The following is a 15,926-nucleotide window of genomic DNA, read 5'->3' as shown; positions in this document are numbered from 1 at the left end:
GCCTATGTGTGGTTCTGCTACGCTGTTCTGATCTCACTCAAACACTACCCTGAGAAACAACCCTTCTACATCCCCTTCTTCACCGCATACACACTCTGGTGAGACACACAGCCCATACACACTCTGGTGAGACACACAGCCCATACACACTCTGGTGAGACACACAGCCCATACACACTCTGGTGAGACACACAGCCCATACACACTCTGGTGAGACACACAGCCCATACACACTCTGGTGAGACACACAGCCCATACACACTCTGGTGAGACACACAGCCCATACACACTCTGGTGAGACACACAGCCCATACACACTCTGGTGAGACACACAGCCCATACACACTCTGGTGAGACACACAGCCCATACACACTCTGGTGAGACACACAGCCCATACACACTCTGGTGAGACACATAGCCCATCAAACTTCTTATTCTCTCTGCATCCTCTTTAGATTGTGTTAAAAATGTAAAATGCATTTGCATTCATTCAGTTTAAGTACCTATAAAGCCTAACTCCTTCTCTTGTCCGCTCTTCCTCTTTCTCACCCTCTGTCTCTGTCTGTCTATCCCCCCCCCTGTCTCTGTCTGTCTATCCCCCCCCCCTGTCTCTGTCTGTCTATCCCCCCCCTGTCTCTGTCTGTCTACCCCCCCCCTGTCTCTGTCTGTCTATCCCCCCCCCGCCCCGTCTCTCTCTCTCTCTCAGGTTTTTTGCAGTGCCAGTCATGGCTCTGATAGCTAACTTTGGCATCCCTCGTTGGGCACGGGAGAAGATAGTCAATGGCATCCAGCTTGGCATCCACCTCTATGCTCACATCGTGTTTCTCGTTAGTACGGCCCAGTACACACATACACACACGTACACGCACACGCACACGCACACGCACACACGCACGCACGCACGCACGCACGCACGCACACACACACACACACACACACACACACACACACACACACACACACACACACACTCACACACACACACACACACACACACACACACACACACACACACACACACACACACACAGTCCCTGTACCTCTATGAGTCATATCTCAACGCCCTGATCTAACTCCCACCTTACACACACACACACACACACACACACACATACATGCCCCCTCCTCACCTCATTCATTACCTGTGAGTCATACCTCGAAGTTCTCATTGTCCTCTGCGTCAGTATCTCCCTCCACGCTCTGCCACATACCTTACCTGATAAGAGACGCTTTGTACTGTAATAATGACACAAATGTAACTTTATATGTACATTAGCTGTATGTATATTGTCGGATTGTTCTGGTCCTTAGATCTAGTTACAGTACATGTATTTCAATTGTATTTTAGTGGAGGTATGTGTTAAGTATTTAGGAAGGTAATTTCTATGCAGTATCCTATATGTGGCTTCCCCCCCCCCTTTCTCTCTCCATCTCCTCTCTCTCTCTCTCTCTCTCTCTCTCTCTCTCTCTCTCTCTCCCCCATAGGCTATCACACGGCCCTCAGCAGCCAATAAGAATTTCCCATACCACGTGCGGACGTCTCAGATCGGGATCCTGCTGTCCAGTCCGAAGGCAGCAGCGGGGGGTGAGAGCTTCCCCCACCACGCCTACGGGAACAGCTCCTTCCTGGGAGACTCTCACCCAAACTTCACTGAACTCCTCTCCATCCAATCGGTGAGTGGGAACCAGAGGGCTACATCCTAACTTCAGAAATAAATGTGAAGTTTCAAGTTTCAAAAGCTTTGACATACTGTATGTACTGGGATACAGAGTTTATTCTGACCGGCTCTCCTCTTCGTAAACACAATAGAACAGAATACAGAATACAGAATACACAATGACACAATAACGTACACAGTAATAGGGTCTGTAGTAAACCCTGCATTGGTATCAACGGGATTGTGTGATAGTTGAGTTTGATAGGAAGAGTCAGGGTTTATGGTCATTGATACTGCATGGTAGAGTAGTGGGTTTAATAAATGGTTTAATAAATGTTTAATAAATGTTTAATAAAGTCCATGTAACCTGTAACCCTCCTCACCTGACATTTTTACATGTAAGTGTAAAGTAAGTGAATCATCTATCCATCAGTCTGACCTCTCTCCTCTGCATAATGAGGTTAGAGGAAGTTGTCATTGAGGGATTGGGTTAACTGATATTGTGGAATCAACCTTTGACCTCTCCCTCCTCCTACTTCCCCCTGCTCCTCCAGGGCGCGGTGAAGACAGTGGACGAGACGCTGGCCCGGAAGGGACAAGAGGTGCCGAGGAACAGTGAGCATAAGATCATCACCACCACGGCTGACCTGTCGTCCACCTTCCCACCACCCCCACCCCCCGTGCCCCCCCTCCTCTCCACCCACTCCCCTCCCCCACCACGACTCCCCTCCTTCACCGAGTACTTCAGCATGCAGGGGGGAGGGGGGGTGGGAACAAAAGCATGAGAGGCAGGCAGATTGATAGATAGATAGATAGATAGATATATAGGTAGATACAGAGAGGGACAAAGAGAAAGAGAGGGGGGCAAGAGTGAGGGAGAGGGACAGAGAGAGTGACAGGGAAGAGGACCAGGTGACAAAGTAAAGCAGTATAGTATTGGATAGCTACAAGGGAAAGGAAGGATGGACAAAAGGAAAAGGGAAATCAAATGTCATCAAAAGCACCCGTGCGGAATAGAATCCCTAAACGCCCCATTTTCACCTGTGAATGGAGAGAATGGAAATGGAGGAGAGGAAAATGCCTGTGAGTTAGGAGGGCTAAGCTTGTTAAAAAATAAAGAAGCAATAAATATTTGATGGTGACCAGAGAGAGAGAGAGAGAGAGAGAGAGAGAGAGAGGCACAGGGAGAGATGACAAAGTTGGTGTAGCCAGAGCAATAGAACGATAGAGGAGTGCACAATGGAGACTGAACAAATACACTTAGGAACACTTTTATTCAAGAATTTATAAGGCATCAATAGAAGAGCTGAGGGAGATGTGTAAATAGCTGAAGCGAATGAGTGTTACTTGTACTCTTAAATAGACGCAGCGTTTATATTGCAAAAGGATGTTGTTCTTTTTCCACGTTGTCGAATTCCAAGTGGTGCTGTTGACCATTGAAATCCTCATGCCATTACATTGTACCACATTAAAAGTATTCACTCCCTTTCATGTGAAACGATTCATTTTGTTTTTTTTATGTTTGACAGATTTTCTATAACACCTATATATTTACTCTCTCTCTATATATAGAATCTGTTGGGTTAACTGATTTATATTCTTATATACAGTGCTGCTTGAAAGTTTGTGAATCCTACAGGAATGGTCATTATTTTTGTATAAAATATTAAAATGAACTTATAAAATCTTTATCTAAACCCCAATTCATAATAGACATTCCAAATAAAGGACATAAACAAAAAAATATGATATATTTTCATTGTTTATTTAACGAAAGTGGTTTATTTAACAAAAACTCAGATTTCATGTGTGCAAAAATATGTGAACCTCTTCAGTCAATAGCTTGTAGCAGCGATAACTTGGAGTAAACGTCTCATATAGCCACTAATGAGTCTCTGACATCTGTTTTGAGGGATTTTTGCCCACTCCTCCTTACAGAACTCAGCCAATTGAGTGAGGTTTGAGGGGTGTCTGGTATAAACTGCCCGCTGCAGGTCCTGCCAGAGCATCTCAATTGGATTTAGGTCAGAACTTTGACTTGGCCAATCCAAAACACAAATCTTCTTTCTCCTGAGCCATTCTTTGGTAGATTTGCTTGAATGCTTTGGATCATTGTCTTGTTGCAAGACCCATTTTCAGCCCAGCTTTAGTTCCTTGACTGATGGCTTGACGTTCTGTTCAAGAATCTCCTGGTATACCTCAGAATTCATGGTTCCCTTAATAATGTGGAGTCATCCAGGAAAAGCAGCCCCAGATCTTGACATTCCCACCACAATGCTTGACTGTTGGGATATGGTTTTTTTGGTGGTAGGCAGTGTTGGGTTTTCGCCAAACATAGTGGTATTGATTGTGACCAAAAAGGTCAATTTTGAACTCATCTGTCCAGAGAATGGACTTCCAGAAACCTTCAGGCTTGTCCAGGTGGTCTCTGGCAAAGTTAAGACGGGCAGTTTGGTTCTTTTTTGACAGCAGAGGCTTCTTCCTAGCAAACCCCCCATGAATGCCATTTCGATTCAGTGTTATTGTTGAAGCATGCACAGTTACCTGACATGCAGCAAGGGAGGTCTGCAAATCTCTCGGTGTTATGCTTGGGTTGGCTTTTACCTGATTTATTATTTTCCTTGTGGCTCTTGGGGATATTTTGGAAGGGCGTCCACTTCTAGGCCGGGTTACTGTCATGTTCTCCATTTGTAAATGATTTGGCTCACAGTGGACTGATGGAGCTCAAATCTTGTTGAGATGATTTTATAGCTTTCCCCAGACTGATGCTCTCACTACCCTCTTCCTGATGTCCTCTGAGATCTCCTTTCCTCTCGGCATGGTGTGTTTTGCATTCACCTGTATGGGTTAGGGTTAGGGTTAGGGTTAGGGTTAGACAAGACACAAGACTGACCAGATTTCTTATCTCTATTTATCAGAGTCCCGCCCAAACTCTTTCCTAAAGATCTCTCCTTTGGTTCATTTGATACCCAATTATTTACCCACCTGATTCTACTTACCTACGTGATTTAACCAATGCAACTTTGGGTTCACTTATTTTTGCACCTGCACTCATTTTTTTTTATAATTTAGTTCTACTACACGCATGATTTCCTCTAAACCAACATATGGAATTGGTAAATATAAACCTGTTATGTCAGATAAAAAAGACTGGTTTTTATTAAATAAAGATTTCATCGTAAAAACTAAAAAAATCTATAATTGCACAAGGGGTTCACATACAGTGCCTTTGGAAAATATTTAGACCCCTTCACTTTTCCACATTTTGTTGTGTTATAGACTCAATTTAGTTTTCAATTGGATTAAATTAAAATAATTTACCATCAATCCACACACAATACCCCAGAATGACAAATAGAAAACAGTTTTCTTTTTTTAAACAGGTTTCAATTTCAGTAAATTTATTAAAATTGAAATACAGAAATACCTCATGTACAGAAGTATTCAGACCCTTTGCTATGACACTCTTAAAATTAGCTAAAATCCCAAAATGTCATCAACAAATCACTCAATAAGTTGAATTGAGTCCATCTTAATGCAAGGTTAATAGTTCATGTAATTTTGGAATTAATATCTTGGTTTTATAGGGTCTCTGATTTGCACAGGAATCAATTACACACTGTGTGGATCAGGTTGTCTATAACACAACAAAATGTGGAAAAAGTGAAGGGGTCTGGATACTTTCCGAAGGCACTGTACTTCCAAGCAGCACTGCACATTGATTGCACCAGGCTACTCCTGTATAGTATACAGGGTTGATATGCTGATGTTTAAGTGTACAATGTCAAGTTTACTGTGGACACCTATTGTAGAAGGTACTCGTAATACAAGCATGTTTGTAGGCTACTGTAACCCCTTGTCTTGAAACCTGATATACTCCATGTGGTCATACGATGTGTGTACTGTACTTGATGTGTTTGTCCAAAAACAATACTTTTGTATATATATATAGCATACAATAGTATATTTTCAAATTGGGACAAATCTTTGTTTCAGATTAAGGAGATACAGTATCAATGTGTCTCCGTTGATATTCCCATTCAAACCTTATGTTCCCCTTTTCGTACAGTACTGTCCACAATCAACCATTTTTACTCACAATACCAATGTTCAGTTCTTACTGGAGTGAAAAATACGCTTGCTCTAAAATGTTCACTCCATGTAGAGTATGTAGACCTTAGTGAATGTATTGATGCAATAGAGCACAAGGACAGGGGTGATTTTAAAGTTACGTTTAAGTGCATTTATTTACGTACTTTGAAAAAAAAAAAAAAAAACAGGAATGATACTTATAGCTTGTTTTACTTTCAATTTCAGCTTCCATCCTTGACACATGATATAAGAAAGGAAGGTTGTCCACAGAGGATATGAAGTAACTTCACGATCACCCCCTGACTAGTATGTAATGTGTGCATTTATGGCCATTCTACTCAGATAAGGTATACATGATCTGATGCTGTCTGAGGTGGTACAAATGGTAGTTTATTAATAACCACTGAACAATTACAAAAACTCTTAGATGAACTGTGAAAATAGAACTGTGAAAGTATTTCTGTAAACACCACATTCTGTTAGTCCTGCATGGAGCACTTTAATGTTGCCCTTCTCTTTGTCTGTCTGTTCGTAACAAAGTCACTTTAAAGATCGCTTTTTAACTCAATTATACTTATCGACCACCGCAAATCCAATGCTACTTAAATTGCAAAAATACCTGTAGATAATAATAATAATAATAATAATAATAGATGCTCATATTATCATATATTGTCATCAAGTTTTACAGTCGGGACACTGGGAGAATGTACTGATAATCTGAAATAATGGTGATACAGCAATGTAAAGGGTGTCGCTCATAAAACCTACCGGGTACATTTACCACCTGTTTCTTCCAAGACAGAAAGGAACAGTACCCAACAAATTCTGTTTTCACTCTTGTATACCTTGTTATTATTCTGATTATGTCGCAAGCAAGCATGCATCAGTCAAGCATCTACACATTTTCCTATCTGTAAAAAAAAGAAAAGAAAAAAATGGTGGTAGATTTACTGTTTGTTTAAGGTTTTATCAAAGACCCTTCTTGTTATTTCTTGGTAACTGTCTGGAGCAGGTTAGAGGTGGCTAGACTGGTAAATGTTGTGTGCATATTTACAGAACATATTTACAGTCAAGGTATAATTTAGTCTGTAATAAAGAATGATACTTGAATTAGAGTACTATAGTACATGTTCTGTTATTCACCGCTAAAGTACATTGTTGTCCATGCCCACTTGACTGAACAGACTGATATGTGACAGACTGATATGTGACAGACTGACTGACTGGTTCAACCCCATCCGCAGATGTGACAAACTGCAGAGTTGACATACATGACAACACACACACACACGTATCTGAACTGAAATGGAAGAGTGGAGAGAGATGAGATCGGAGGATGGTGTATGCATGACAGATGACAGCACAGCTTTCAGGCTATTCCGAGACATCTGGTTAAGAGCACATCACTGAAGCACTGTTCAAAACGAATGCATTTTAATGGTGTCAAAATGAAGACATTCTGAATACGCTGTATATATACTTTTTGCCCAAATTAAAATGGTCAGTTTTATAAGAGGCCTTGTTTGTTCCTTTCATCGCTTGAGTACTGTGTGAATGTGAGTGATTGAGTTTGTGTTGTGGTAGGGATAGGGATAGGGCATTCATCCAAAACAGCAACACCATCATGTTATAGTGAATTATATTCTGAAACCAGTCTTTCACTGCTAGAGTACATTCAGGAGCAAAGGGGAAATGGAGAATAGGTCCAATTTAATGTAATTACTACAGGTTCAGAGCTATTTTACACTTCTGGGTGTCACTCTCTACTGTACTTACAAATGGTAAGTGAGGGCCAGTGCTTGACCTTGACACTATATATTGGAAAGCGCTTTGTTTCGATTAAGACAGCGCTCTTCACTGTACGTTTCTTATATGATCTTATTTATTGATTGCAACAGATTTATCATGGCCATTTAGCACAAAGCTCAAATCTACATACTGGACCTTTATGTACCTAGATAAATGCAACACTTTTCTGACTGAGGTACTCTTTACACTGGAGCCCACTGAGCGTTCAACTAACAGTCAGAAAACAGAAGTCAGTTTACGACATTCAAACAATCACATTTATTTTGACCCACCATCCCCATTATCTTCAGTGGGGTTGATACAAAGTAATATATAAATATTATACAGTGGTTCCTGATTTTGTTTTCTGTTCTGTGATCCACCAATTGCTTTTGGAGTATTCTCGTGTCCCATCAAGAAACAAAACAAATGTCTATAGTCAGGTCCTAGTCTGAAGCTGCGATGAACAAGATGTCAGCCGCGACCAACCAGTTGTTATGAGTAATCGCTGATCTAATACATCTAGCAAAGAAGCAATGCACTAGGCCTCAGCTCTGGCTGCAGCCTGCTGAGCTCTCTCCTCTCTGTAGCCTTTGAGGAGCTGGTTGATGAGGGTGAGTTCATTGTCCCGTTTGACGGGGTAGAGTGGAGGGAAAGGGTTGCCCTTGTACTCAAGTACCGACATTTGAGCGCGATCCAGGTTCTCCCGGTTGGGGATGCGGGCCATGCGGGTGTAGCCTTTCTGCTGGGTCTCGAACCTGGGAGCCAGGACCTTGAAGAGCTTGGGGACCAGATCCTTTTCCTGGAGACACAGAATCAGGAAACGCTAAGTATATAAACGCTAACCTTATACGTAGAATTTATAGCACTTCATACTAATCTAGGAGCTATAATATAAGAATACAAATTGTGACTTCTACACCTGTACACATCATTAGCAAGTTTATGTTTGAAAGAATACCTACAGTGAGCCAGAAGCTGGCCATTTTCATGGCTTTCTCATCAGTGTCCCCCTTCTTGGCATAGTCGATCAACTAAAGAAACAGATAATATAAACATTGGTCAATAAACATGCACAAGTCAAACTAGTTAAATACACCTACCAAACATGGATAGTCATAGTGGTTTGTAAATGCTTATGTCAATTGGCTTAGCCATGGTAGATACCATCATCAGACTAATCGGGCAAGTTTGTGAAGTGTCAATGTGAACGTCATTATGGTGAATCTGGGTAGCTCAGCTTGTTAGTTGCAGGGACAACCTCCTCCTCTCCGAGAGTGTCTCCCAGATAGCTAGTTAGCTAGTTTCATAACGCTACCAGAGATTGGAAACCTGCTATGACGGTACCATGTCATGTCCTCGGTTCCTCACCTTTTCTGCATAAAACCGAACTTCGTCTGCTCGGCCGGTGGTGGTCTCTATCCTCTCGTGACGGACAAGCCCCGTGAGAAGGTTCCGAAGCATATTGATTCTGGACTCGGGACCGAGACCCATCTTACGGGCCACTCGGCCATGGGATATCAACATCTGCAGAGTAAGCCGCATCTTGCTGAACTGATACGGTTAAAGAGGCTAGTAAGGAAACAAACACCAAATCTGTCTCTAAAAATCTAAGCAGATGTGTTTAACTACGCCTATCATTCGTTTTTGTAAACGAGTAATATTGGGTCACAATCCAGTCCCCGAGATCGAAAACGTCCTCATGTGTGGTATTTCGTTTAACAACTTTGACATTGACTGTGCATCACCGATATTATTCCGAGTAGGTCAATTGAATCAGCAAGTATTTGTTCCGCTTATAGAGTGAATTGTTCCGCCCTAATGGGTGCAAGAAAATAAATAAATGGTTTAATACTGTATGTATGATGAAATATCTCCGCAAATAAACACTTATGATAGCATAACTACATTGGCTGTTTAGTCTAGCAGTAGAAAGAGTACATTTACGTGATGAACATTATTTCATCATACTTATTTCATAACATTACCTGGATCCCATGTTATATCGAAATTGATTTGACTTCAAACCATAACAAACTTTAGTCAGGGTGAAAGAAGAAAATGGTTTTTAATCAGAGGAAATATTCATTCGACAAACATTTAGATTTTGTATTTTGTTTTGGCAAACAGTGATTCAAAATCATATGTGGGAGCACAATATGAAGTCACTGCTAAGGTACTAATTGCACATTCACCATTGCCAAGTCAAGGCTGAGTGATCAGTGGCAAGTATTTTCCCTACACAGGCCTTATGATGCTGTCCAGGAGGTTATGACATCTCTCACTGTTGATATCGAAGTAGGCCTAATACGTGTCTGGGCTGATAAATATCTGAGGGACAGTGCCTCTCTTTTAGGAGAGTGTCTTACTTTGTATGTAAGACCTTTTCCTGTTTCATGTGTCCCTTGTGATTATTTTAAGTAATCCATGACAAATAGCAATAATAATTATGATCCAATAATGTTGATTTTGCACCACAATTGTGATGGCCCTATATCTCACTGAGGGAATATATGACACACACATTTACCCTAATAGTTATTGGTACTGTTACTTAATACCACTCCTATGGCATATAATTCAAGAAAGAAATCTTAGTTTGGCATTTGAATTGAAATGGGACTATGACACTACAAATGTATCACTATAGGTAGGCTTTTAGCAAGGATAAAAACAAGTTATGGCAAAGTTAAACATTTAAAAATACCAAATTGCCTTGGCCATTTTCTACATGTTTCTACATGAGTACATGTTGTTTGAAGTATAACATACAGCACTATAGCAGGTATCAAAGCTGTGTGCTAGAAAACCTTGTTAGTGCAGAGGTGAAGTTATGGGTGGTGGTGCTCATTTTGGATTTCCTGCCTTTTGCAGCTTTTTCATAACTTCTCACTTAAAACATAGTTTCTGGTCATTAATAGAATCATTTTTGAGTTTGAAAGACTTAAATGGTATAACTTTTTTTAAACCCCAGAGGAGCAATGGCTGCCATGGCAAGAACAAACTCATGTGAGGAAGCGATCTTCTGTCACTGTAGAAATTATTATTTTCTTTCAACTTCTCGTGTCAACTGAAACTTCTAAACCCAAAACAGGCCAATGGCCACAATGGTCAGGAATAACACCCAAGAGAATCCTTCATCAGTGTGTCTGTGTCAGCTTCCTGTGGTTGGTGGCGGCATTGGTGCTAGTGAGAAATACTGATAATTTCATAGCAAGCCTGGTGACACTGCCAAGTAACAACTCCTGTAGAAAGGAACCAATTAAAACAATTTTATTGACCCAACCGTAGACCCCCAAAAAGCAAGCTAGGAAAAAAAACTTCCCTGAGCACAGTGGCAAGGAAAAACTCCCTGGTAGGAAGAAACCTTGAGAGGAACCAGGCTTAGTCGGGGGCATGCCCATCCTCCTCGGGCTGGTCGGGAGAAACTATGCCTTTCTAGTTGGCCAAATGTCTTTCTTTTTGACGTCTCCATCAGTCTTTATTAAGGCCTCTGGATTGGTTGGCCTTTCTTTGGCATCACACTGATGAGACTCAACAGGGGCGTGGTCACTGTGATGGCAGAGAGCACTTATATTAGTGTGTACAGAGAGCAATTTGTAATAGCTAGTACCCAACACTGTCAGCAACAATGTCATCTATAAGCTGTTTGCACGACTATGTGTGAGTATGCTATTGTTTCTGTACCTCTCTTTCGTAGAAGAGCACATACGCTGTCTGTTCTCTTTGCCGACAGACAGACGTGCCAGTGGTCTCAACAACCTGCAGGTCACTATATGACAGCCAGCGGTCTGACAGGTCCCTAGGGCCACCATCAGAGTAGACCCCATCGCTGACGTAGTGCCCTACAGGATCCCCAAAACACACAGTGGAGTGGCCACAGCAAGACCAGGTCCCAGTCAGGACGAGAGAAACACATTCATGTACACAGAGCCCACACAGAGGTGATCATGAGAATAATACGCTATGAACGTCCACACGTCACAAACTGCAGAATGTAAACAAAACCGGAGACATTCGTCATTTTGGGAGGCAGACGTCAGCGTTATGATTACTAGCACTATCATAGACATAGATTACTATCATAGCCTACTGTATTCATAGCTTACTCTATACTGAGTGGAATACTTACCTCAGAAAGAATACTTACCAGAAACTATACTAACAACCTCCTGTTGTGGGTTATTCATCCATATGAGGACTGATTCATATTGTTCCTAGCTGATTGAATCTATCCTGACCATAAGTTTGCCAATGTCACATGTATTTGAATGATTGTACCATATTTTATACTTACCCATGATTGTGAAGTGCTTCCTTGTGTACAGTATGTGTGCGTGTGTGTGTGTGTGTGTGTGCGTACATCTCACCTGAGGACGTAGTGGAGCCTAGGTGGCTTAACATTGTGACCAGTCTGTACCTAGACTCAGCCTGAGGACAAGATCAATCCAAGCAGTTACACACACAAGCACAAACACAATTCACTAAAAAGAAAGGTTTACAACCATAGCTCACTGACTGTCTCTCATCCATACACTAATGTTTAAAAATGAGTTCTCTCTCTCTCTATCTCACTACTTCTCACCATCTGGTTGCTGCCCTCTCTCTCTGCCTCTTTCTCCACTGTGCTCAGAGTGACTGAATCAAGAAAGGACAGGACACACACAGAGGAATATTGACCCTGTTCTATATCAAGTCTCCAGCTTAGGCTGTATACTCTGTAACCTGGTTTCACAGTTCTGTCCATATCTATTGTCTCTGGGTCCATTCTATCCTAAACTGTAATGGTGTGTAGGAGGCGGTGAGAGGAATACAATGTACCTTTGGCAAGTGGGGGTGTTTCTAGAGCAACCGGGGTCTCGCTTGGTCCCCGGGCCTGGGTGGCAGGAGGGGGGGTCTCTGGTCCCTGGGTGTGAGGGAGGCCTGCAGTGTCTTCTCCAGGGGGGGCAGAGGTCACTAGTAGCTCCCTGGAGAGACAGATCCGGTCCTCTACCTTGGCCATGGTATACTCAGGAGTCAGCCGGAACCTCTTCAAGTGGAGGACAAGCACCCTGCAAACCGCCTCAGGGATTATTAACAACTCTATAGTTCACATTATATGGTCCCTATGGGAAGCACCATGCTCCACCAGAGCCACACAGGAGGTGAGTCTTATGTAACTGTAAGTGCAGTGCAGACACATGCAAAGGCCCACAGGCAGCATAGAGGTGACTCACCGAGGCAGAGATAAGAAAGACCACTTCAGGCCAGCGCCGTAACCCCCGCAGTTCTCACAGCGGCACTCCAGGTCTGTCTCCTACAGGAGAAGGGAGGCGGAGAATAAAACACTCACCACATCTCATATGTATCACGTTAGATAACATGAAGACTAACTAGATTATTCAGGTATGGCACTGACCATCAGGTAGAGCTGCAAGCTGTCGCTCACCGAGCCTCCTGGCACCAGATCCAAGGAGAGCTGGGAGTAGTCCTCCTTTTTATAGGACTTCATTCCACAGCTGTGGAAAAATGGGAGAAACACAGACACACACACACACACACACACACACACACACACACACACACACACACACACGCATCACAAAGTCACAAATATATGATTTAGACAGTGTACAGCTGAAAATGCCGTTGTTTTTGTCTATGAACATTCCTATTCCTGTGTGTGTGTTTGTGTGCGTATGTGTGTGTGTGTCACCTGCGGCAGGTTCTGGTGCTCTTCATATGAAAGCCCAGGTGAGTTTGTACAGGGCAGGAATAGGTCCCGCCCCCAGCCAATGCCCGAGCCTGCAGTGCTGGGGCCAGAGCTGACAGCTGGGCCAGAAGACAGCTGACAAATTCGTGGGCATCCTAAAAACACACACAGAAATACAAACACATACTGTAGCATTAGCAAGTGGAGAATTCACCAACAATTGGACATTGTATTGCTCCTAATCTCGTTGAGATCAGGCTTTCTTAGTTCGGAAATCTTGGTGAAATCTAAAGTTAGCCCTCTGTAGAGGATAGTTGTATGGTCCTCTCTCACCTGCTGACCGCACCCCAGGAACTCAGATGCGTGGGTCGACACTGAGCCCTTCAGTGCCCTGAGGAGGGTCTTCTTCTGGTCCTTGCTATTGGAGAACCTGGCCACACGGAGGTCCACCAAGCTCCTGCAGAACCAAGACAAAGAGAAAGGGGTGGACATTTAGCATGTAGTAGGAAATATCAATTTGTACGCATGTACAATTGTGTGTGTGTGTGTGTGTGTGTGTGTGTTGCATGCATGTGTGTACCTGATGATGGTGGCGGAGGGGTCCAGAGTCCACACTCTGTGCTGTCTGCAGAGGTCCTCGCAGAAGCTCATCAGGCTGAACAGACACTGGAGCGTGGAATTCATATAGCAGGTCTGCGCCAGGTTTGGTAACCTGGGACGGAAAAACAGTGTGTGAGGAAGGAGACAAAGCTCATGTCTGAAATTGAGTTGAGAAAACACACACACACTTTGGCTGACCACATCATTTCACTCTGATGTGTACATTTGACATTTGACATTTATGGTATTTAGCAGAACCCCCCCCCGCACACACACACACACACACTACTTACCCTAAGCAGACGAGCTGTTGGACGGTGAGTCTGGCAGCAGGGGCGAGGCGTCTGTGTCCCTCCTCCATCTTGCCTCCTGGCACCTTGATTCTGGCCCAGTCCAGCTGAGGCACAGTGGTCACCACCCGGTGCCCAGGGCCCATTGTGGTCCTAAGTTAAAAGTTAAAAAAGGATTGAATTGATGGTGAATTAGGGGAGCAGGAGGACATGTTACATGTACTGACATTTTAATTATTGTACCTTTTTATCATGGTATGTTAAATGATTAAATAATACAGTAATTTAAAGTCCTCAGAAGATGGGGGGTGAAAAAATAAAACAGAAACAAATAACAACAGTGAAACAAAATCTCCACACTCACCCGTCCAGGGAACTGGAGGCCCAGACGTTCTTGGAGAGAGTAGAACCTGGAGGAGAACCAAGAGAAGAGAGGCTGGACCACAGATACACCCCATGTATACAGCGCATGATGACATGAGCCTTATTGTATAGAGAACACTACGCAGCCTGGCTGGCTTTTAGACAGTATGCTACAACACTAATAGTCCATACATGTACTGTACATACAAGGAGTGTGAGAAAATGTCAGAACAAAAGACAAGAAGAGAGAAAAGGAAGGAAGATGTGCATACCTGTCATGTGGTGGACCTTGGTGAGGGCCACAGCCTTAGCCACCAGTGGTGCAGTGGTGATGGGCTCAACCATTGGGGCAGGGGAGGCCTCTACCACCAGCACAGCAGTGAGCACATCCTGCTTCTCAGGGGTGGGCTCTACCACCAAAGCAGCAGTGACCATTTCTTGCTTCTTAGGGGTGGCCTCTATCACCAAAGTAGTGGTGAGCACTTCCGGCTTATCAGGGGTGGCCTCTACCACCAAAGTAGTGGTGAGCACTTCCATCTTATCAGGGGTGGCCTCTACCACCAAAGTAGTGGTGAGCACTTCCGGCTTATCAGGGGTGGCCTCTACCACCAATGTTGGCTTCTCTACCTCGGAAGGAGTGGGTTTTTCCACATTGGCAGGGGTGGGCACATCCTTGACAGGAGAGGTGTCAGGGGTCACCTTCACTTGGTGCGGCCTTGTGCTGACACTGGTGCTAGGGAGAAATAGTGAGATCATTTACTTCCCACAAATGAGTGTGTGACAGTGGAGAGTGTACTGCAGCACTGCGGAGTGGTACAGTATCACACAAGCTTCAAATAGTTCCATATAGCTTCCTGGTGAAACTCCATGATTTACCCAATATGGGACTAACAATGCCTGGCAACATGCTCCATTGGTAAAATGCAAAAGGAACTATTTGGCGTTGGCCAATAGAAAATGGACCCCTTCATTGGCGCCACTCTTCCTTATAGAACCCTCTGATGTACTGGGTTTCCTTACCTTTCTTTCCTTCTCTTTATATTGGAGTCTTGAGAGGTCCTGTAAGCCAAGACAGCATTACAATCAGCTTGGACAGCATTAGAGTTCACATAGACAGCTGATGACCTGGGCTGTATTACTGGTCTGAACAATAAACATACTCTAATTTACATGGTGCTCCATACTAAATTAAAGGCTGTGTATTTGTGCTCCTTGTGAGGTATTTCTTACCTCTGTGGTTCCTCAGCTACGACAACTTTTCTCTGCCGTACTCGCCTCCTCTGTTTTTCAGGGAGAAATAGAGATGGTCAAACAATGTCAAGTAAGACAGTACAGTGATGTCTTTTAGTTTAGTTTAAGACCTCTTGACAGAGGCTGTAGGATGTCCCCATACAGATGCTTCACTATTCTCCCAATTTTGGCCCCATGCACAAACAAAT

The 15,926-nt window shown here is 43.3% G+C and overlaps 2 protein-coding genes across 2 annotated transcripts in view; one reads left to right on the top strand and one right to left on the bottom strand.

Moving 5' to 3' along the window:
- tmem145 (transmembrane protein 145) overlaps nt 1–2,444 on the top strand; it is a gene marked incomplete at both ends in the record, with an annotated part of 18,909 nt that extends 16,465 nt beyond the window's left edge. Inside the window, 4 exons of the mRNA XM_083679077.1 lie at nt 1–98; nt 708–828; nt 1,487–1,675; nt 2,214–2,444. The exon at nt 1–98 is cut by the window's left edge and continues 75 nt beyond it. Coding sequence (XP_083535203.1) covers nt 1–98; nt 708–828; nt 1,487–1,675; nt 2,214–2,444 — 639 coding nt within the window. The remainder of the gene's footprint in view (nt 99–707; nt 829–1,486; nt 1,676–2,213) is intronic.
- Nucleotides 2,445–5,926: 3,482 nt separating this feature from the next.
- mrpl17 (mitochondrial ribosomal protein L17) lies at nt 5,927–9,279 on the bottom strand. Its single transcript, XM_083679263.1, has 3 exons — nt 8,914–9,279; nt 8,508–8,576; nt 5,927–8,344 (listed from the first exon to the last, which is right to left on the bottom strand). Exons 1-3 carry the CDS (start codon nt 9,085–9,087, stop codon nt 8,084–8,086), a joined length of 504 nt encoding a protein of 167 aa, XP_083535389.1. The 5' UTR covers nt 9,088–9,279; the 3' UTR covers nt 5,927–8,083.
- Between the last annotated feature and the right edge of the window lie 6,647 nt (nt 9,280–15,926).

The sequence above is a fragment of the Argentina silus genome (genome assembly GCF_951799395.1).
Source record: "Argentina silus genome assembly, chromosome: 10".
In the NCBI taxonomy this organism is placed as follows: Eukaryota; Metazoa; Chordata; class Actinopteri; order Argentiniformes; family Argentinidae; genus Argentina; species Argentina silus.
This window is presented reverse-complemented; position numbering and strand designations above follow the sequence as displayed.

Bases quoted from the DNA above. Each gene is read 5' to 3' on its own strand.
- mrpl17 (XM_083679263.1), bottom strand. From the start codon at position 9,087: ATGCGGCTTACTCTGCAGATGTTGATATCCCATGGCCGAGTGGCCCGT. The intron at 8,577-8,913 runs GTGAGGAACCGA...CTGTTTCTTTAG, and splicing joins TTCGGTTTTATGCAGAAAAG to TTGATCGACTATGCCAAGAA. The intron at 8,345-8,507 runs GTAGGTATTCTT...CTGTGTCTCCAG, and splicing joins TGGCCAGCTTCTGGCTCACT to GAAAAGGATCTGGTCCCCAA.